At 45.4% G+C, this 20,536-nt stretch overlaps 1 protein-coding gene across 2 annotated transcripts in view; it reads left to right on the top strand.

The window, feature by feature from the left end:
• selenoi (selenoprotein I) overlaps positions 1-17,620 on the top strand; it is a 50,664-nt gene extending 33,044 nt beyond the window's left edge. The window contains exons 6-10 of one of the 2 annotated variants that reach the window (XM_036984538.2): positions 5,778-5,886; positions 6,022-6,070; positions 7,153-7,333; positions 7,928-8,107; positions 10,967-17,620. In XM_036984538.2, coding sequence (XP_036840433.1) covers positions 5,778-5,886; positions 6,022-6,070; positions 7,153-7,333; positions 7,928-8,107; positions 10,967-11,074 — 627 coding nt within the window. In that variant the 3' untranslated portion in view covers positions 11,075-17,620. Of the gene's footprint in view, positions 1-5,777; positions 5,887-6,021; positions 6,071-7,152; positions 7,334-7,927; positions 8,145-10,966 lie in introns of both variants that reach the window. The other variant, XM_090242415.1, reaches the window with a different exon arrangement.
• Positions 17,621-20,536: the final 2,916 nt, after the last annotated feature.

Genomic DNA, 20,536 nt, shown 5'->3' on the forward strand with positions numbered 1-20,536 from the left:
GAGTGGGTTAGGCCTGCTCTATACCAAATTAGCATACCCCCTGAGTCCCTTCCCTGTTTCACACCTGGTAGTTTGGTGGATTAGACTACCAGCTCTCTGTAACCTAGAGGGTAACCAGTGGGTCCATCTCCTTTATACCCTGTTTCACACCTGGTAGTTTGGTGGATGGGACTACCAGCTCTCTGTAACCTAGAGGGCAACCAGTGGGTTCGTCTCCTCTATACCAGGTTTCTTGTAGGATGACAATGTCTGTATTTCGGATTTCTTTGAAGTCCAGGTTCCTGCTCTTTAGGCCAAAGGCAGATGACCTCAGGCCTTGGATACCCCAGGATGAGATCGTGAAGGCTTTGTGTTCCATAAAGTGTCCAATGTTGTTGGTTGTGTGGTTTGGCCCCAGGTCAGTAAGTGTGAGCAGAGCCTGCTGAGCATCTGGTACATGCCATTGGCTTGGGCTATTGTAAGAGTGGGGGTTGGGTCTGTTTGCCTGCTCACGGCCTGGGCGTATGTGTGACTTTCATGTTGAGGCCCTCCCTGCGGGGGTGGGAAGAAGGGGCATATGTCTAATCTGAGGGGGCCTAAATTGTGTGTTGACATGGTTGACTTGGGGGCCTGTTGATTGGTTGGGGTGGGTGTGTGTGTGGCTGGTGGTGCTGTGGACTGAATGTAGGCGTGGGTCCTCTATGGGTAGGTCCAGTGGGGGGGGTCCCGCAAGTCTGGGAGAGTATCTCGCTGGTCTGGGTGGGGTGTCTATTGATCTGTTGCTCCTGTGTAAAGTGTTGGGGCTGAGTTTGAGAGCGATGTCCTTTAGAGTCCGGGCCAATGTGGGCACTGCTGCCTTGTAGAGGTGGACCTGATCATAGAGGCTGTTCAGGTCCAGGGTGGAGTGGTGGGCCTGGTCATAGAGGCTGTTCAGGGCCAGGGTGGAGTGGTGGGCCTGGTCATAGAGGCTGTTCAGGTCCAGGGTGGAGTGGTGGGCCAGGAAAACATTTGATTTTAAGGCACAGTCATGGGAAATACTTGCGTTTACCCGATGTATGGTAGCAGGGTGGAAGTCTTTTCGTGGTAGCAGGGTGGAGATAACCACTTCTGCATTGGGGAAAGTAGAAGAAACTTTTTCAATCACTCCCGTCAGTGCTGTGGTCACCCTTTCCTGCTGTGCTCTCAGGTGGTTTGTGCCTGTGTGTACCGTCATTTCCGGACTATAAGACGCTACTTTTTTCCCACGCGTTGAACCTCGCGGTTTATACAATGACGCGGCTAATTTATGGATTTTTCCTGCTTTCACAAGATTCCTGCCGCCAATAAACTGAGCACCATCACATAATGTGACGTAAATCGAGTGCGCTCAAACTTCCCATCAAGGTGGCGCTCCGTGTTCAGTGGGAGGCTTGGATGACAAGTGGGGAGAAATCCTTCACTAAAACGGGCCGCATGCGAAGAGCAACTTATGGTCAATATGGAGCATTGTCAAAAACTCCACTATAATCAACGGGTTTTGAAAGGCTGGATTGCTGCGTGTTGAAGAGGGCAGCATGAGCTCAGCGGGGAATTTGCCTCCGGATGAAAGTGACGTGAGCAACAATGAAAACGATCCAACATCGGATGAAGCAATTCTGAGGCTATTCAACTCCGACACCGAAGGAGATGACTTCAGTGGTTTCAGTGCACAGGAGGAGGAAGATAGTGACCAATGACTTTCTTGGTCATTGGTCACTATCTTTGTTACAAGCCGTGTTTCGTTAAAGCCTAATTATTTTTGTTACAAGCCGTGTTTCGTTTAAAAGCTGTGTAAAGTTCATTTGTTTCAATGTACCGGTAGTCACCTGCGGCTTATAGACGTGTGGCTTATTTATGTACAAAATACATATTTTTTTATAATTCAGTGGGTGCGGCTTATATTCAGGTGCGCTTAACCTGTAGTGACACCCCAGCCCGTGAACGGGACCGTTGTCATCATCTGACACTAATTAGCATAACGCAACGGACATAAATATTCCTATTCATGAAAATCGCAAGTGAAATATATTGGAACCCAGCTCAGCCTTTTGTTAATCACCCTGTCATCTCACATTTTCAATATGCTTTACAGCCAACGCTAGACAAGCATTTGTAAGTTTATCATAGCCTAGCATAGCATTATGCCTTGCTAGCAGCAGGCAACCTTGTCACGGAAATCAGAAAAGCAATCAAATTAAATTGTTTACCTTTGATGAACTTCGGATGTTTTCACTCATGAGACTCCCAGTTAGATAGCCAAAGTTCATTTTTTCCCAAAATATTATTTTTGTAGGTGAAATAGCTCTGTTCTTCACGTTTGGCTGAGAAATCGCCCGGAAATTGCGGTCACCACAACGCCGAAAAATATTCAAAATTAGCTCCATAATATCGACAGAAATATGGCAATCCATCCTCAAGGTGTTTTTCTAATATCTATTCGATAATATATCCGTCGGGACAATTAGTTTTTCACTAGGACCGATTGGAGTAATGGCTACCTCTGTATTTTACGCGAGAATCTCTCTCGGAGCCACCATGTGACCACTTGTGGCCGCCTACGGCTATTCTTCAACAGAAATGCGTAAAACTACGTCACAATGCTGTAGATACCTTGGGGAATACGTAGAAAGCGTAAGCTCGTTGATGGTACATTCACAGCTGAATAGGGAGTTATTGGAACGCAGCGCTCTCAAAACCTGGGGCACTTCCGGGTTGGATTTTTCTCAGGCTTTCGCCTGCAACATCAGTTCTGTTATACTCACAGACAATATCTTTACAGTTTTGGAAACATTAGTGTTTTCTATCCAAAGCTGTCAATTATATGCATATTCTAGCATATTTTCTGGACAATTCTTTTTTCTCCAAAAATGAAAATACTGCCCCCTAACACCGAGGTTTTAATAGTCCAGAAATGACGGTATTATTATGTGGCTGGGTGACCCTAGTTGGTCCTCAGACAGAAGGTCTAGGGCGCGCTGGGTGTTTGGACACCAGAGTGTCCGGACACCCAGCGGGGGGGAAATGATTGTATATATTTCCCATTTGAGTCCGTAAGGAGAACAATCTGTGTCTTGTGTATGTCCTCAATGGGTGTTAAGGGTTGTCAGGAGGGCTATCAGGGTGGCTGACGGGGTGCTCAGAGGGGGTGAGAGCCGCTGGGCTTGGGGTTCTTCATTTGTCTGTTCTGCGATGTCGAAGCTATGGTCAGGGTCTGAGGTGGGCTGTTCTGCTGGCTTCTCTGCGGGGGAGCCCCCTCTCTAGTGGGTTGTTCTGTCACACACCATCCCCCTCACCCTCTCCTCCAGCAGTCTGATCCTCTCCTCCATCCCCCTCAACCTCTCCTCCAGCAGCCTGATCCTCTCCTCCATCCCCCTCAACCTCTCCTCCAGCAGCCTGATCCTCTCCTCTAGTGCTCTGTTCTTCTCCTGCTCTTGCATTTTATATTGTTGAAGTTGTCTCACCACTGTCCAGAGTGCAGACATGTCTCTCTCCACCTCCAGCTCTCCGGGTCTAGTTAAGGGGGTGTTGTTGTGCTGGACTGTTGTCTGGGTCTGTGCTGACTGGAGTGTAATCACCTGCTGTTCCAGCTCCACCTGCCTTACCTCCAGCTGGGTGAATGTATCCTTCATTTCAATGAGGGGGTAGTACTCTGTGCTGGGAGATTGACTTTCCGCGTGGAGTTGCTCGTTTGTGGGGTTATTTAATGAAGACGTCTGATCCACTCGGGGTGGGGGTATCTATCTCCAGGGTGAGCTTCTCCTGCTGAGCTAATTCTTTGATTAGGTGAAAGTCCAGCGGAAACTGTTTGGGGTTGGCCTGTACCATTACTGTTCCAGACTTATAGAGGTTTATATTAGCTGACACAGAGTCCTCGTTGTCTAGTATCCTGAGTTTCCACCCCTAGTTAACCCCCCCGCTCTTAACAATGGGGTAGTGTGCTAATATAGCACTGTGCCCTGCCAGGGGATAGTTTGTGTGGAAGATGAGGTTGCTGATGTTCCCATTTTTATAATAGTCAGCAAAAAGTGTCTCTTGATTTTCCATAAGGAGCTTCATTTTATGATATTTTCTTGCCTTATCATTCTTTACGTACGCAGGGTACTGTATTTTAATTACCTCTGAACAGGTTCCAGGTGTTTTCAGGTTTCTATTGTTTCCCAGAGTGTTTCCTTGGTATCTTTGGTAGCTGTAAGCCTTCCAGGTGATTCTGTAATTCCCTCCAAAATCAGGTTGTGGGTTTTGAGTTTTGATATGGAGTGAAGGTTATGTTGTGGTGGGTAGTATCCTGTATATGTCCTGGTGACATAGTGTTGTGGTGGGTAGTATCCTGAATATGTCCTGGTGACATAGTGTTGTAGAGGGTAGTATCCTGTATATGTCCTGGTGACATAGTGTTGTAGAGGGTAGTATCCTGTATATGTCCTGGTGACATAGTGTTGTAGAGGGTAGTATCCTGTATATGTCCTGGTGACATAGTGTTGTAGAGGGTAGTATCCTGTATATGTCCTGGTGACATAGTGTTGTAGAGGGTAGTATCCTGTATATGTCCTGGTGACATAGTGTTGTAGAGGGTAGTATCCTGTATATGTCCTGGTGACATCGTGAAGGTTATGTTGTGGAGGGTAGTATCCTGTATATGTCCTGGTGACATAGTGTTGTGGAGGGTAGAGTCCTGGTGACATGTGACATATGTCCTGGTGACATAGTGAAGGTTATGTTGTAGAGGGTAGTGTCCTGTATATGTCCTGGTGACATAGTGTTGTGGAGGGTAGAGTCCTGAATATGTCCTGGTGACATAGTGTTGTGGAGGGTAGTATCCTGTATATGTCCTGGTGACATAGTGTTGTGGAGGGTAGAGTCCTGAATATGTCCTGGTGACATAGTGTTGTGGAGGGTAGTATCCTGTATATGTCCTGGTGACATAGTGAAGGTTATGTTGTAGAGGGTAGAGTCCTGAATATGTCCTGGTGACATAGTGTTGTAGAGGGTAGTGTCCTGTATATGTCCTGGTGACATAGTGTTGTGGAGGGTAGAGTCCTGAATATGTCCTGGTGACATAGTGTTGTGGAGGGTAGAATCCTGAATATGTCCTGGTGACATAGTGAAGGTTATGTTGTAGAGGGTAGAGTCCTGAATATGTCCTGGTGACATAGTGTTGTGGAGGGTAGAGTCCTGAATATGTCCTGGTGACATAGTGTTGTGGAGGGTAGTATCCTGTATATGTCCTGGTGACATAGTGTTGTGGAGGGTAGAGTCCTGAATATGTCCTGGTGACATAGTGTTGTGGAGGGTAGAGTCCTGAATATGTCCTGGTGACATAGTGTTGTGGAGGGTAGTATCCTGTATATGTCCTGGTGACATAGTGTTGTGGAGGGTAGAGTCCTGAATATGTCCTGGTGACATAGTGTTGTGGAGGGTAGAATCCTGAATATGTCCTGGTGACATAGTGTTGTGGAGGGTAGAATCCTGAATATGTCCTGGTGACATAGTGAAGGTTATGTTGTGGAGGGTAGTATCATGTATATGTTCCTGACAAAAAAATCCAAGTTTATCTAACTTAATCTATTTTTTTTAAGAACATGCTGAAAAATGCAGGAGATCATCTGATCATGACCTCTCTCTCATCTCTCTCTCTCATCTCTCTCTCATCTGTTTCTCTCTCTCCGCCCTGTCTCTCTCTCTCTTTCTCATCTCTCTTTCTCACGCTCATCTCCCTCTCTCGCACTTCTTTCTCTGTTCTCTCATCTCTCTTTCTCTCTCCCTCTGACTCTCTCTCTCAGACCATCTCTATAGTGTACATCTTCACAGCGATGGTTGGCGTGGAGACGTGGTATGAACCAATCTGGTGGAACTTCCACTACCGAGACCTCTTCACTTTCATGATCCTCGGTGAGCTCCTGTTGGTTAGATTACTGCTGTCTGAGCTGGGATTGGACAGTTTCGTGCACCGTGCAGTGTGATTGGTTCTGATGTTATGTAAATTGATGTTGTGTTCTGATTGGTTGTTCGTGGTGTCACCACCAGGTTGTTCGTTCACTGTGACCCTTCCCATGAGCCTCTACAACGTCTTCAAGTAAGTTACAGCTCTTAGCTTACTAACTGTTATAGTCATTTTTCCTTCAGAGACTCAACATGTAAACTTAGTAAACGTCAATCTCCTTCAGACTCAACATGTCAAGTTGGTTTAGCTGCAGTGCGTTAACCTAGCAACCTAATTTAACTCTCACTTGGATCCCCCATCAGCTTTTCTTAGTTTAGTTCACTAGAATACCCCATTAGCTGATGCTAGTTTAGTTTACTAGGATCCCCATTAGCTGATGCTAGTTTAGTTTACTAGGATCCCCATTAGCTGATGCTAGTTTAGTTTACTAGGATCCCCATTAGCTGATGCTAGTTTAGTTTACTAGGATCCCCATTAGCCGATGCTAGTTTAGTTTACTAGGATCCCCGTTAGCTGTTAGTTTAGTTTACTAGGATCCCCATTAGCCGATGCTAGTTTAGTTTACTAGGATTTCCCGTTAGCTGTTAGTTTAGTTTACTAGGATCCCCATTAGCTGATGCTAGTTTAGTTTACTAAGATTTCCCGTTAGCTGTTAGTTTAGTTTACTAGGATCCCCCGTTAGCTGTTAGTTTAGTTTACTAGGATCCCCCGTTAGCTGATGCTAGTTTAGTTTACTAGGATCCCCCATTAGCTGATGCTAGTTTAGTTTACCAGGATCCCCCATTAGCTGTTAGTTTAGTTTACTAGGATCCCTCGTTAGCTGTTAGTTTATTTTACTAGGATCCCTCGTTAGCTGTTAGTTTAGTTTACTAGGATCCCTCGTTAGCTGTTAGTTTACTAGGATCCCTCGTTAGCAGTTAGTTTACTAGGATCCCCCGTTAGCTGTTAGTTTAGTTTACTAGGATCCCTCGTTAGCTGTTAGTTTACTAGGATCCCCCATTAGCTGTTAGTTTAGTTTACTAGTAATCCTGTTTGCTGTTGTCAGTGTAGTTTACTAGTAACCCCTGTTAGCTGTGGTTAGTGTAGTTTACTAGGACCCCCATTTGCTGTTAGTTTAGATTAATAGGATCCTAGTAAACTAAACTAACAACTTACTTGATCGTGACAGAGCTTTAGAGGTAACCCTCTCTTTTATCTCCCCCTCTCTCTCTCAGGGCGTCTCGTAATAACACTCTGAAACACAGCAGTATGTACGAGGCCTTCCTCCCCTTCCTCTCTCCTGTCCTCCTCTGCCTCCTCTCCTCTGTCTGGGTGATTTTCTCTCCATCCGGCATCCTCCAGCAGCAGCCCAGAGTCTTCTACCTCATGGTGGGGACAGCCTTCGCTAATGTCACAGTGAGTCACACACACATGCACCAGCTCTAACTACACACACCACACACACACTGCACCAGGCCCTCTCCTGTCTACGGGCCCTCTCCTGTCTACGGGCCCTCTCCTGTCTACGGACCCTCTCCTGTCTACGGGCCCTCTCCTGTCTTTACAGGCCCTCTCCTGTCTTTACAGGCCCCTGGGACCTTGAGTTAGAATAGTAGAATACACAATGCTCCATTTTGGAATGTGCTTGTGCATCAGCAGTTTCTCTTATATCAGTCACTGACAGCTACATTTAAAATAAATTATTAAGTTAAGTCTAGCTGCCAGCTATCTTTAATTTGTAGTAATCATGGTTGAATTACTGACCGGGTGGCCCCCAATGATTTTATTTGTCACTCTGTCAGATGTCTTATTAAAAACTGCAGCTTTTCTCACCACCCTATGCAAAATGTGGCTCTGACTGCACGTGTGGCTACGCAGCCCCACGAGCCACAGCAGCCCCTCATGATGAGCTTAGATTTTTGTGGCCCCCATTAAAGTTCCCTGCTCTCCACAAATAAAGATATGAACTACATAACTGCTAAGTCTGTGTGTGTCTGTGTGTGTCTGCAGTGTAAGCTGATCGTGTGCCAGATGAGTAACACCCGTTGCCAACCGCTGAGCTGGCTGTTGGTTCCCATGGCGACGGTGGTGTTGTTGGCGGTTACAGGGCTGGTTGCTAACGAGACGCTGTTGATCTACGTGTGGACGGCCATCGTCATACTCACACACATACACTACGGAGTGTCAGTGGTGAGTACACACACACACACACTACGGAGTGTCAGTGGTGAGTACACACACACACACTACAGTGGCAGTGGTGAGCAGGGTGGGAAATAAAACAATGTGTCGACCAGCTGTGGGGGCTCTAATATTACCAGCCACGTTTTCCCAAAACAATTCTAATAATGAAGATAAATCACAGAAGACACTGTACCCCACTTTCACCACTGTAGCTAACTATCTCTTCCAGAGCTAAAACAAACACCAACTAAAGGATGTGTGTTTTCTGCTCCCTGTTGCTCTGTTTGTCTACTGTGTCCTGAAGGTCACCAGACATTTTCTGTATTCAGGGTTCACTCAAACATCGTTTTAGGCTTTATTTTGATATTGCCAGTTACAGCTGATTTTGGGATTGTATGTCGATTTGCTCTCCATAAATATGTAATCTGATAAATTTGTTTCAGTCTCTGAATTGTTTAATGTAAACTTTTTGCTGCCAGCTCCTGATATCAGGGCATAAGAACAACAATCTGTCCCCTGAATTAGCAGAGTTTGCTTGTGCACCCAGCAGGCACACATTTGCACTAGGCCTGAGCTTGTATTTCTCCAGGTAAACTAGCTGGCTAGCTGAACTATGCTAGTTTTCATCCTTCTTGGCAAACTTCATTGTTACGGCGCTGTCGCTCTCGTTACGGCTCTGTCGTTACGGCTCTGTCGCTCTGTCGTTACGGCTCTGTCGTTACGGCTCTGTCGCTCTGTCGTTACGGCTCTGTCGTTACGGCTGTCGCTCTGTCGTTACGGCGCTGTCGCTCTGTCGTTACGGCTCTGTCGCTCTATCGTTACGGCTCTGTCGTTACGGCTCTGTCGCTCTATCGTTACGGCTCTGTCGCTCTGTCGTTACGGCTCTGTCGTTACGGCTCTGTCGTTACGGCTCTGTCGTTACGGCTCTGTCGCTACGGCTCTGTCGCTCTGTCGTTACGGCTCTGTCGCTCTATCGTTACGGCTCTGTCGTTACGGCTCTGTCGTTACGGCTCTGTCGTTACGGCTCTGTCACTCTGTCGTTACGCTCTGTCGTTACGGCTCTGTCGCTCTGTCGTTACGGCGCTGTCGCTCTGCCGTTACGGCTCTGTCGTTACGGCTCTGTTGCTCTGTCGTTACGGCTCTGTCGCTCTATCGTTACGGCTCTGTCGTTACGGCTCTGTCGCTCTGTCGTTACGGCTCTGTCGCTCTGTCGTTACGGCTCTGTCGCTCTGTCGTTATGGCTCTGTCGCTCTGTCGTTACGGCTCTGTCGCTCTGTCGTTACGGCTCTGTCGCTCTGTCGTTACGGCTCTGTCGTTACGGCTCTGTCGTTACGGCTCTGTCGTTACGGCTCTGTCGTTACGGCTCTGTCGCTCTGTCGTTACGGCTCTGTCGTTACGGCTCTGTCGCTCTGTCGTTACGGCTCTGTCGCTCTGTCGTTACGGCTCTGTCGTTACGGCTCTGTCGCTCTATCGTTACGGCTCTGTCGTTACGGCTCTGTCGCTCTGTCGTTACGGCTCTGTCGCTCTGTCGTTACGGCGCTGTCGCTCTGTCGTTACGGCGCTGTCGTTACGGCTCTGTCGCTCTGTCGTTACGGCGCTGTAATTGCATAGCAATGGACCAATCATATTTTAGAAAAGTTTAAAAAACTGACCCCTCTGACGCTATACGATACATTTAGACGTATCGCTACGTAACACGTTGTGTCATACAGCCTCTCTCCACCAGGTGTAGCGCTTCTCTCGCAGATTTAAAACAAGACAGGGACAGGGGACAGGGAGAGGGTAAGGGGAGGTACCTAGTCAGTTGTACAACATAATGCATTCATTTGGATCGTCATCACTGCCAGCCATCATGACTCTCAAAAGCCGCGACAGCCGCTGTTTACTTCTGAACTTTAGCGCCGCCCTAAAAACCCGATTTCAAATTTGACACAAATCAAATAGGCATGTAGCCTAGTGGTTAGAGTGTTGGACTAGTAACTGGAAGGTTGCAAATTCAAACCCCCGCGCTGACAAGGTACAAATCTGTCGTTCTGCCCCTGAACAGGCAGTTAACCCACTGTTCCTAAACCATCATTGAAAATAATAATTTGTTCTTAACTGACTTGCCTAGTTAAATAAAGGTAAAATTAAATGTAATGACACATTATATAAACTCTTTAAGGTGTTTCATTAAACTTATTAAAGGTGATAAATTGGACAAGTCGGGTGAAAAAAGCTGTTTCCCAACACAACACATCTCCCCCTTTCACTATTACTCAGTAGCCTTCCGCCTCTGCCTTTTTTTTAAATACCGGATGAAGCTCAATTGCCTTCTAGCTAGCAGGGATTTTGACACATTACTGAAAGCTTACTAGCTGCATCCTAGCTAGCAAGGTTGCTTGATTAGCTTGCTAGAAGCTGATGTCATGGCAAGCAAGGTGAGAATTTAGCTAGCTAGTCTATTTGTTATGCTAGTGAATGATGATGCTAACCAGTTAGCTAGCTAGTAATCTAAAAATGTGGCTAGCTGGTACTGGCAGTATGGGGTAACGGTAGTTACATCGTGGTGAGATCTAATTAAATTCTTCAACATCTTGCTAGCATGGCCATCTAGCTAGATATTAGCAAGGACTCACCAAGTCTCTACCTACCTAGTTAGCAACATAGCACAGCTAGCTTCAGAGTTACAGGGTTACCTAGGAAACGAAGGACATCTGAATTTTCATTTTGCCCACAGTGGCAGACTTGATCACATCAGCTCACAGTGACCAATCGATAAATGGCAGTGGCCAAATGCTCGGTTTGAGATTTAGCCATTGTAAGTTAAATGATATTCTCTCTCCATCCTCTCCTCCACCTCCTCCCTCTCTTCTCTTTCTCCAGGTGAAACAGCTCAGCGATCACTTCAACATCTTTGCCTTCTCTCTGATGAAGCCCAGCACTGACTGACAGGACCAGGGGCGAATCGGCTTGCAGGGAGCAGAGGTTTAGACCCTCCCACCTCCCTCTGCAGCCAACCGACACTTCACTCTCATTACCATGGAAACACACCACTCCCACCACGAGGATTCTACCACCCATCTGATCTCTGACCCTCCGCCCTGGCACACACACACACCCCCCAACCCCCTTCCCGCGCAGTGTCAGTTTGGGGGCGGCCCTCAGAACTTTGGGGGCGGTATCCCGGGGCTCTTGGTTCCTTGGCTGCTGATAGGTTGAGCTGATGAGCCAATGAGATGTTGTTTCCTACGGAAATATTCTTCAGCCGGGAGGACAGGAGCCCAGACCACACACACACTGCTTAAACCCAAACACATCGCTTACAGACATACTTAGACACACTTACACAAACGCCACAGTTGTTACTTTACTGTTAAACGGTTTAAACACACACACACTCTTATGAATGTTCAGTATGTTATTGCCTTGGGGAAATGTCATTTCAGTTAGTTAGTTTGACAGACAGGTCTGACCCACCCCTGACCTCTAGTTTGACAGGCAGGTCTGACCCACCCCTGACCTCTAGTTTGACAGACAGGTCTGACCCACCCTTGACCTCTAGTTTGACAGACAGGTCTGACCCACCCCTGACCTCTAGTTTGACAGACAGGTCTGACCCACCCCTGACCTCTAACCCCTGACCTCTAGTTTGACAGACAGCTCTGCTCCACCCCTGACCTCTAACACCTGACCTCATCTGAATCGTGCGGTCGGTCCGTCAGTTGGTGTGTCATGGTTCTATCAAGGGTATGAAGGCGGAGTCTCAGCTGTGTCTTTTGATTGGAGTGTTGAGGGGAAGTGAAACTGTCTGTCTTTATATGGCAACATGATTATTAAAATGGGGTTTTGTTTTTTTATTTAGAGAAAGAACTGAACAAAGAGAATATTATTATGATCTAAAAATACTCCGCTAATTCAGCTGAGGTGTGTGTGAAACATGCTCTCACACACGTGCGCACTACACACATGCTTGGTGATGACAGTTGGTAGTCTGAGTTAACTGTGAGGCCAGTTCTGACCAATCAGGGCCCTTTGGGGGGCGAGACAGAGGGTGGAAACACCCAATCATGGACCTCGCTCAGCGCTGACCCCAGGATGACCCCTGAGCTGTGAACTGTAGTGGCCTCTGTAGTCTGAACTCTGACCTCCAGAATCCTCCCACAACTGAGGTGTCGTCGTGGCAACAGGCCGATTCGTGCTCAAGTTCTTTTTTTTTATTTTTTATTATTATTTTTCATTTGATTTCCTCTCTGTTAATCTCTCATAGCTGGGGTGTTTGTGCGTGTGTGTGTGTGTTGGTAGCAGCAGCGCTTGAATGAAGAGTGTGTCTGAAAACCGCCAGCGGAGCGACTCACTCTGAGGGAACAGGCTGCCATGACCACAACCCCATGAGATATACCTGTCACTGTCTGTACTGTCACACCTGTATTACTGTAACACCTGGTATACACCTGTAACACTGTCTGTCTGTTCCTTCTGTTGGACCAACGTCTGTCTGTTTGCCCCGTTATATTGACCGGATACTCTAGTGGCTGCAATGAAAATAAATGTCTTTCAAAAAAGGCAGTCGGGAGGAGAGGGCAGACATGGGTGTAAAGAACAGGCACAACGGTTACCACAGCCACAAAGTCAAAATTTGGTATATTGTTTTTCGATTTTTAGTTTAAAGTTAAGGTTAGGCCTAAGGTTAGGTTTAAAATCACATTTTAAGAACAGACTATTTTTAAATAGGTGGTTTTATCAAGTAAAATGTTACTGCTCATTGCGTACACATTTTGCAGATGTTATTGCGGGTGCAGCGAAATGCTTATGTTACTAGCTCCAACAGCTCAGTAATACAGAACAATACAAAACAATACACACAAATCCAAAATATTAAAAGGAATTAATAAAAATATAAATATTTGAAGGAGCAATATCCGGAATATATACAGTATATACAATATATACAGTATATACAATATATACAATATATACAATATATACAATATATACAATATATACAGTATATACAATATATACAATATATACAGTATATACAATATATACAGTATATACAATATATACAGTATATACAATATATACAGTATATACAGTACCAGTCGTCAAGTTTGGACACTTTTTCTTTATTTCTACATTGTAGAATAATAGTGAAGACTTGAAACTATGAAATAACACATGCAGTCATTTAGTAACCAAAAAACTGTTAAACAAAAATAGATTTTAGATTCTTCAAAGTAGCCACCCTTTGCCTGGACAGCTTTGCACACTCTTGGTATTCTCTCAACCAGCTTTACCTGGAATGCTTTTCCAACAGTCTTGGTGGAGTTCCCACATATACTGAGCACTTGTTGACTGCATTTCCTTCACCCTTCATTTCAGTTGGGTTGAGGTGGGGTGATTGTGGAGGCCAGGTCATCTGATGCAGCACTCCATCGCTCTCCTTGGTCAAATAGTCCTTACACAGCCTGGAGGTGTGTTGGGTCATTGTCCTGTTAAAAATAAATGATAGTCCCACTAAGTCTAAACCAGATGGGATGCCGTATCGCTGTAGTAGCCATGCTGGTTAATTAAGTGTACCTTGAATTCTAAATAAATCACCAACGGTGTCGCCAGCAAAGCACCATCACACCACCACCTCCATGCTTCATGGTGGGACTCACACACGCGGAGATCATCCGTTCACCTACTCTGCGTCTCACAAAGACACGGCGGTTGGAACCAGAAATCTCAAATTTGGACTCATCAGACCAAAGGACAGATTTCCACTGGTGTAATATCCATTGCTTGTGTTTCTTGGCCCAAGCAAGTCTCCTCTTCTTATTGGTGTCCTTTAGTAGTGGTTTATTTGCAACAATTTGACCATGAAGACCTGATTCACACATTCTCCTCTGAACAGTTGATGTTGAGATGTGTCTGTTACTTGAATTCTGTGAAGCATTTCTTTGGACTGCAATCTGAGATATCCACCCAAATGAACTTATTCTCTGCAGCAGAGGTAATTCTGGGTCTTCTTGCAGCATAGGTAACTCTGGGTCTTCCTGCAGCAGGGGGAACGCTGGGTCTTCCTGCAGCAGGGGGAACTCTGGGTCTTCCTGCAGCAGGGGGAACTCTGGGTCTTCCTGCAGCAGGGGGAACTCTGGGTCTTCCTGCAGCAGGGGGAACTCCGGGTCTTCCTTTCCTGTGGCCGTCCTCATGAGAGACAGTTTCATCATAGCACTGGATGGTTTTTGCAACTGCACTTGAAGAAACTTTCAAAGTTCTTGACATTTTCCGTATTGACTCACCTTCATGTCTTAAAGTAATGATGGACTGTCGTTTCTCTTTGCTTATTTGAGTTGTTCTTGCCATAATATGGACTTAGCCCTAATTGGTAAAAGACCATCTTCTGTATACCACCCATACCTTGTCACAACACAACTGATCGGCTCAAATGCATTACAAAGGAAAGAAATTCCACAAGTTAACTTTTTAACAAGGCACACCTGTCATTTGAAATGCATTCCAGGTGACTACATCATGAAGCTGGTTGAGAGATGCCAAAAGTGTCCAAAGCGGTCATCAAGGCAAAGGGTGGCTGTTTGAAGAATCTCAAATATAAAATATATTTTTATTTATTCAACTTTTTTGGTTTGTTAACAACATGATTCCATATGTGTTATTTCATATTTTTGATGTCTTTACTATTATTCTACAATGTAGAACATTTTAAAAATATAGAAAAACCCTGGAATGAGTAGGTGTGTCCAAACTTGTGACTGGTACTGTATATGTATGTATATGATGGTGTGAATAGATGTTATGGACAGTATATGTGAGTAGAGAAGGTGTGTACAGCAGTAGTTAAAAACGATGAGCTATGACTAGAATGCAGTGTGTGTGTGTGTGTATGAAATTTCTTATTTACAATGACGGCCTACCAGGGAACAGTGGGTTAACTGCCTTGTTCAGGGGCAGAACGACAGATTTTTACTTTGTCAGTTCGGGGATTCCATTTAGCAACCTTCTCAGTTACTGGCCCAATGCTCTAATCACTAGGCTACCTGTGGCTCTATGGTGTTTGGTAAGGTGGAGTTGATATGATCCTTAACTAGCCTCTCAAAGCATTTTATGATGACAGAAGTGAGTGCTATGGGGCAATAGTCATTTAGTTTCCTTCCCTTTCTTTGGTACCGGAACAATGGTGGACACCTTGAAGCAAGTGGGGACAGCAGACTGGGATAGGTAGAGATTGAACATGTCCGTAAACACTCCAGCCAGCTAGTCTGAACATGCTTTGAGGATACGGCCATCTGGGCCAGCAGCCTTAAGAGGGTTAAATGTCATGTCTGACACAGAGAAAGAGAGCTCATACTCCTCGTTGGCCCACATCAACGGCACTGTGTTTTCCTTGAAGAGGGAGCAGGTGTTTAGCTTGTCCGGGAGTAAGGTGTCAGTGACCGACATGGCTGGAGACCCTATCACATATGTTTTCAGTTTTGTGCGAATGCTGCCGTCTCCACGGTTATTTGTTTTGGATAAGTTCTAATCGTAACAGTGGTAACCTCTATGCACTTCCTGGTGAACCCAGTCAGCAAGTCAGTTTATATGTCATTGAATCCAGTCACCAAGTGTTTACGTCAACGTTGTTCGATTGGTCAGACCAATGTCGAACAATCGCAGTCAGGTACAGGTACTTCCTGTTTAAGTTTCTACCTATAGGAAGGGAGGAGCAGAAGGGAGGCGTGATCTGATTTGCCAAAGGCAGGGCGTGGGAGGGGCTTGTAACCGTCCTGGGAGGGGGAGTAGCAATGGTCAAGAATTCTTGATTAGCGAGTAGCGCAGGTGATGTTTTGATAAAACTTCAGTGGCATTTTCCTCAGATTCGCTTTATTGAAGCTACAATAAAGGCGGCCTCGGGATATGCAATTTCCAGTTGGTACAAAGTCCAGTGTTTATTTTATTTATTTTTATTTCACCTTTATTTAACCAGGTAGGACAGTTGAGAACAAGTTCTCATTTACAACTGCGACCTGGCCAAGATAAAGCAAAGCAGCGCAACACAAACAACAACAGATGAAATAAACACAGTCAATAACACAATAGTAAAAGTCTATATACAGTGAGTGCAAATGAGGTAGGATAAATGACGTAAGGAAAAAAATAGCCCATAGTGGCGAAATAATTACAATTTAGCAATTAAACACCGGAGTGATAGATGAGCAGAAGATGAATGTGCAAGTAGAGATACTGGGGTGCAAAGGAGCAAATAAATAACACTGGGATAAGGTAGTTGGGTGGGCAATTTACAGATGGGCTATGTACAGGTGCAATAATCTGTAAGCTGCTCTGACAGCTGATGTCTATAGTTAGTGAGGGAGATATGAGGCAGCAGAGAACTGGAAGGAGAGGCGGCCAAAGGTGGAATTGGCTTTTGGAGTGACCAGTGAGATATACCTGCTGGAGCGTGTGCTACGGGTGGGTGCTGCTATGGTGACCAGTGAGCTGAGATAAGGGGGGAATTTACCTAGCAGAGACTTATAGATGACCTGGAGCCAGTGGGTTTGGTGACGAATGTGAAGCGAAGGCCAGCCAACGAGAGCATACAGGTCGCGGTGGTGGGTAGTATGTGGGGCTTTGGTGACAAAACAGATGGCACTGTGATCGACTACATCCAGTTTGTTGGAGGCTATTTTATAGATGACATCACCAAAGTCAAGGATCGGTTGGATTGTCAATTTTACCAGGGTATGTTTTGCAGCATGAGTGAAGGATGCTTTCTTACGAAATAGGAAGCCGATTCTAGATTTAATTTTGGATTGGAGATGCTTAATGTGAGTCTGGAAGGAGAGTTTACAGTCCAACCAGACACCTAGGTATTTGTAGTTGTCCACATATTCTAAGTCAGAACCGTCCAGAGTAGTGATGCTAGACGGGCGGGCTTTTCGTTTTACTTGCATTTAAAAGCAGTTGGAGGCCACGGAAGGAGTGTTGTATGCAAGCTCGTCTGGAGGTTAGTTAAGTGTCCAAAGAAGGACCAAAAGTATACAGAATGGTGTCGTTCCAGTGTAATTCCTTGAGCCGTCACGGTCTCAGCTTGACGGGGAATATGATGTCACTGATGCCTCTCTGGAAGGAGAGCCCTGATCTTGTCTTAAGTTATTGTCCAGGGACTGAACATTAGGAAGTAATATTTCAGGGAAGTCTTATTTGTGATGGAAATGCGGGTGAGTGATCTAATAACTAAATGTTATTTTTTGGCAGTAGGTAATAATGCAAGAAACCTGAGAAAATAATGTAAGATATAACACACAAAAACAACTATACTGTAAAGTTGGCTAGGAGCTAGAAGCAGGGTGACCATGTCTGTTGGCGCCATCTTATTTATGACTTTGTGGTTGTGGTAACTAGTGAAGACCAGGCACAACTCTGATATATAAGTTTTTTTTCTCAAAGTTGCTGGAATGCCATGTGCCCTACTTATATCAGTACACTCGTAACGACCTAATCATTTCAAAACTTGTTCGATGAAATAAGCCATTAAATATGTTAACGAAATTGGCCACTCATTGACCTCCATACAAAAACTCCTTTCTTGGTGAGCGACAAATACATAAAAACGCCCCCTGCTGGAGAAGTCAGACTTTAGGCCCTGTTATCTCTCTTGCTTCAAGTCTTCCTCCTTTTGTGTCCTAAATGCACCCTATTCCTTATAATATAGTGCACGACCAGGGCGCTTGGCTCAAATCAAAAGGAGTGCACTATACAGGGAATAGTGTGCCATTTGGGATCATTCCTTAGCGTGATAGATCTAACGCCTGGATATGTATTTTAAGTATCAGCTCACATACACTATATATACAAAAGTATGTGGACATCCCTTTAAATTAGTGGATTCGGCTATTTCAGCCACACCCGTTGCTGACACATCGAGCACACCGCCATGCAATCTCCATAGACAAACACTGGCAGTAGAATGGCCTTCCTGAAGAGCTCAGTGACTTTCAACATGGCACCATCATAGGATACCACCTTTCCAACAAGTCGGTTTGTCAAATGTGTGCCCTGCTAGAGCTGCCTCTGTCAACTGTAAATGCTGTTAATGTGAAGTGAAAACGTCTAGGAGCAACAACGGCTCAGCTGTGAAGTGGTAGGCCACATCAGCTCACCGAAAGGGACCGCCGAGTGCTGAAGCACATAGAGCGTAAAAATTCTGTCCTCGGTTGCAACACTCACTACAGAGTTCCAAACTGCCTCTGGAAGCAACATCAGCACAATAACTGTTCGGCTGGAGCTTCATGAAATTGGTTTCCATGGCAGAGCAGCCGCACACAAGCCTAAGATCACCATGTGCAATGTCAAGCGTCGGCTGGAGTGGTGTAAAGGTCACGGACATTGGACTCTGGAGCAGTGGAATCTCGTTCTTTGGAGTGATAAATCACGCTTCACCATCAGGCAGTCCAATCAACAAAGCTGGGTTTGGCAGATGCCAGAAGAACGCTACCTGCCCGAATGCATAGTGCCAACTGTAAAGTTTGGTGGAGAAGGAATAATGGTCTGGGGCTGTTTTTCACGGTCCGGGCTAGGCCCCTTAGTTCCAGTGAAGGGAAATCTTAACGCTACAGCATACAATGACATTCTAGACGATTCTGTGCTTCCAACTTTGTAGCAACAGTTTTGGGGAAGGCCCTTTACTTTTTCAGCATGATCAAACACCGTTGGGATGAATTGGAACGCTGACTGCGAGCCAGACCTAATCGCCCAACATCAGTGCCCAACCTCACTAATTCTCTTGTAGCTGAATGGAAGAAAGTCCCTGCAGCAATGTTAAAATATCTAGTGGAAAGCCTCCCCAGAAGAGTGGAGGCTGTTATAGCAGCAAATACCCATGATTCTGGAATGAGATGTTCGACGAGCAGATGTCCACATACTTTTGGTCATGTAGTGTAGGTTATAGCAATTTGTCAGTCCATGACACAGTCCATCACACAGTCCATCACACAGTCCATCACACAGTCCATCACACAGTCCTTGACGTGACACAAACACTGATTGTTGCCTCGCCTTAGCTATGGAACGCGCCTCGAGTTTCATCAGGCTTCTTGCCATGTTTAAAAGAACTGAGGACTTGAAATTAGGGAAACATTTTTGAACGGTCATTTAACTCGTATTTCCAAGTCGGAAACTTTCAGGAGCTCGGACATTCTGACCTAAAGATCACGGACGCCCTGATTTTACCTTTTATTCCTGAGTTCCCAGTTGTCTGGAAAGCACCATTATACCCATATCTAGTGATGACTTCACTGGTGACGTCATTACCGGTATCTAGTGGTGACGTCATTACCGGTATCCAGTGGAGACGTCATTACCGGTATCCAGTGGCGACGTCATTACCGGTATCCAGTGGCGACGTCATTACCGGTATCCAGTGGCGACGTCATTACCGGTATCCAGTGGCGACGTCATTACCGGTATCTAGTCGTGACGTCATTACCGGAATCTAGTCATGACGTCATTACCGGTATCTAGTGGTGACTTCACTTCCCAGTGTTTGTTTATCAATGGGCGGATTTGATTATGCTAAGCCACGTGGCACCAGTCTATGGTCTTCTTTCACCGCGAATGAAGCACCCTTCTCAAATCCAACAGTAATCTACAAATCCAACAGTAATCTACGAATCCAACAATCTACAAATCCAACAGTAATCTACGAATCCAACAGTAATCTACGAATCCAACAGTAATCTACGAATCCAACAGTAATCTACGAATCCAACAGTAATCTACGAATCCAACAGTAATCTACGAATCCAACAGTAATCTACGAATCCAACAGTAATCTACGAATCCAACAGTAATCTACGAATCCAACAGTAATCTACGCAGCTCTGCGATTTTGTCAACAAGGCAGCATGGTGTATCATACATCTCTTTTCCATAAAGTATTTTTTGTTCATTGGGAAGACCGAAAGCGTTTTATTTTCAATCAAAATGCAATCCCTTTTGCCTGTGAAACCACAGAATCCTAGTAATTACAACACGTGCTTAATTACATCACTTTTGTTTTGAGCAGATGTCGCCTGTGGTTTTAAACGATAAGGGTCTTGTCCGTCTGAACGTCTGGGAGACCAGGTAGGGTCTAGTCCATCGGAAGGTCTCGGAGACCAGGTAGGGTTTAGTCCATCTGAAGGCTCCCTATGTAGTGCACTACTTTAGCTCTATGAGGCACCCTATGTGTCTGGAAGTTGGGTATAGAAAGGGATTTGAGGTCCATTGGACCCTCTCTACTAATGATCCTGGTCATCAAGTCTCCTCCATCACTGCTAACGACTCTGGATGAAACCGTTAATCTGTGACTCTGTCTGTCCAGAGCTCTTTATTGTCATTTACAGCTGTGAGTTTGTCTGTCATGTGACGCGGCTGCAGAGCACCTGATAATGATGATTATGATGATGTAAAGAAACAAAGGCCTGT

Source organism: Oncorhynchus mykiss, chromosome 8, assembly GCF_057628025.1.
Source record: "Oncorhynchus mykiss isolate SJ-2025 chromosome 8, ASM5762802v1, whole genome shotgun sequence".
Lineage (NCBI taxonomy): Eukaryota > Metazoa > Chordata > Actinopteri > Salmoniformes > Salmonidae > Oncorhynchus > Oncorhynchus mykiss.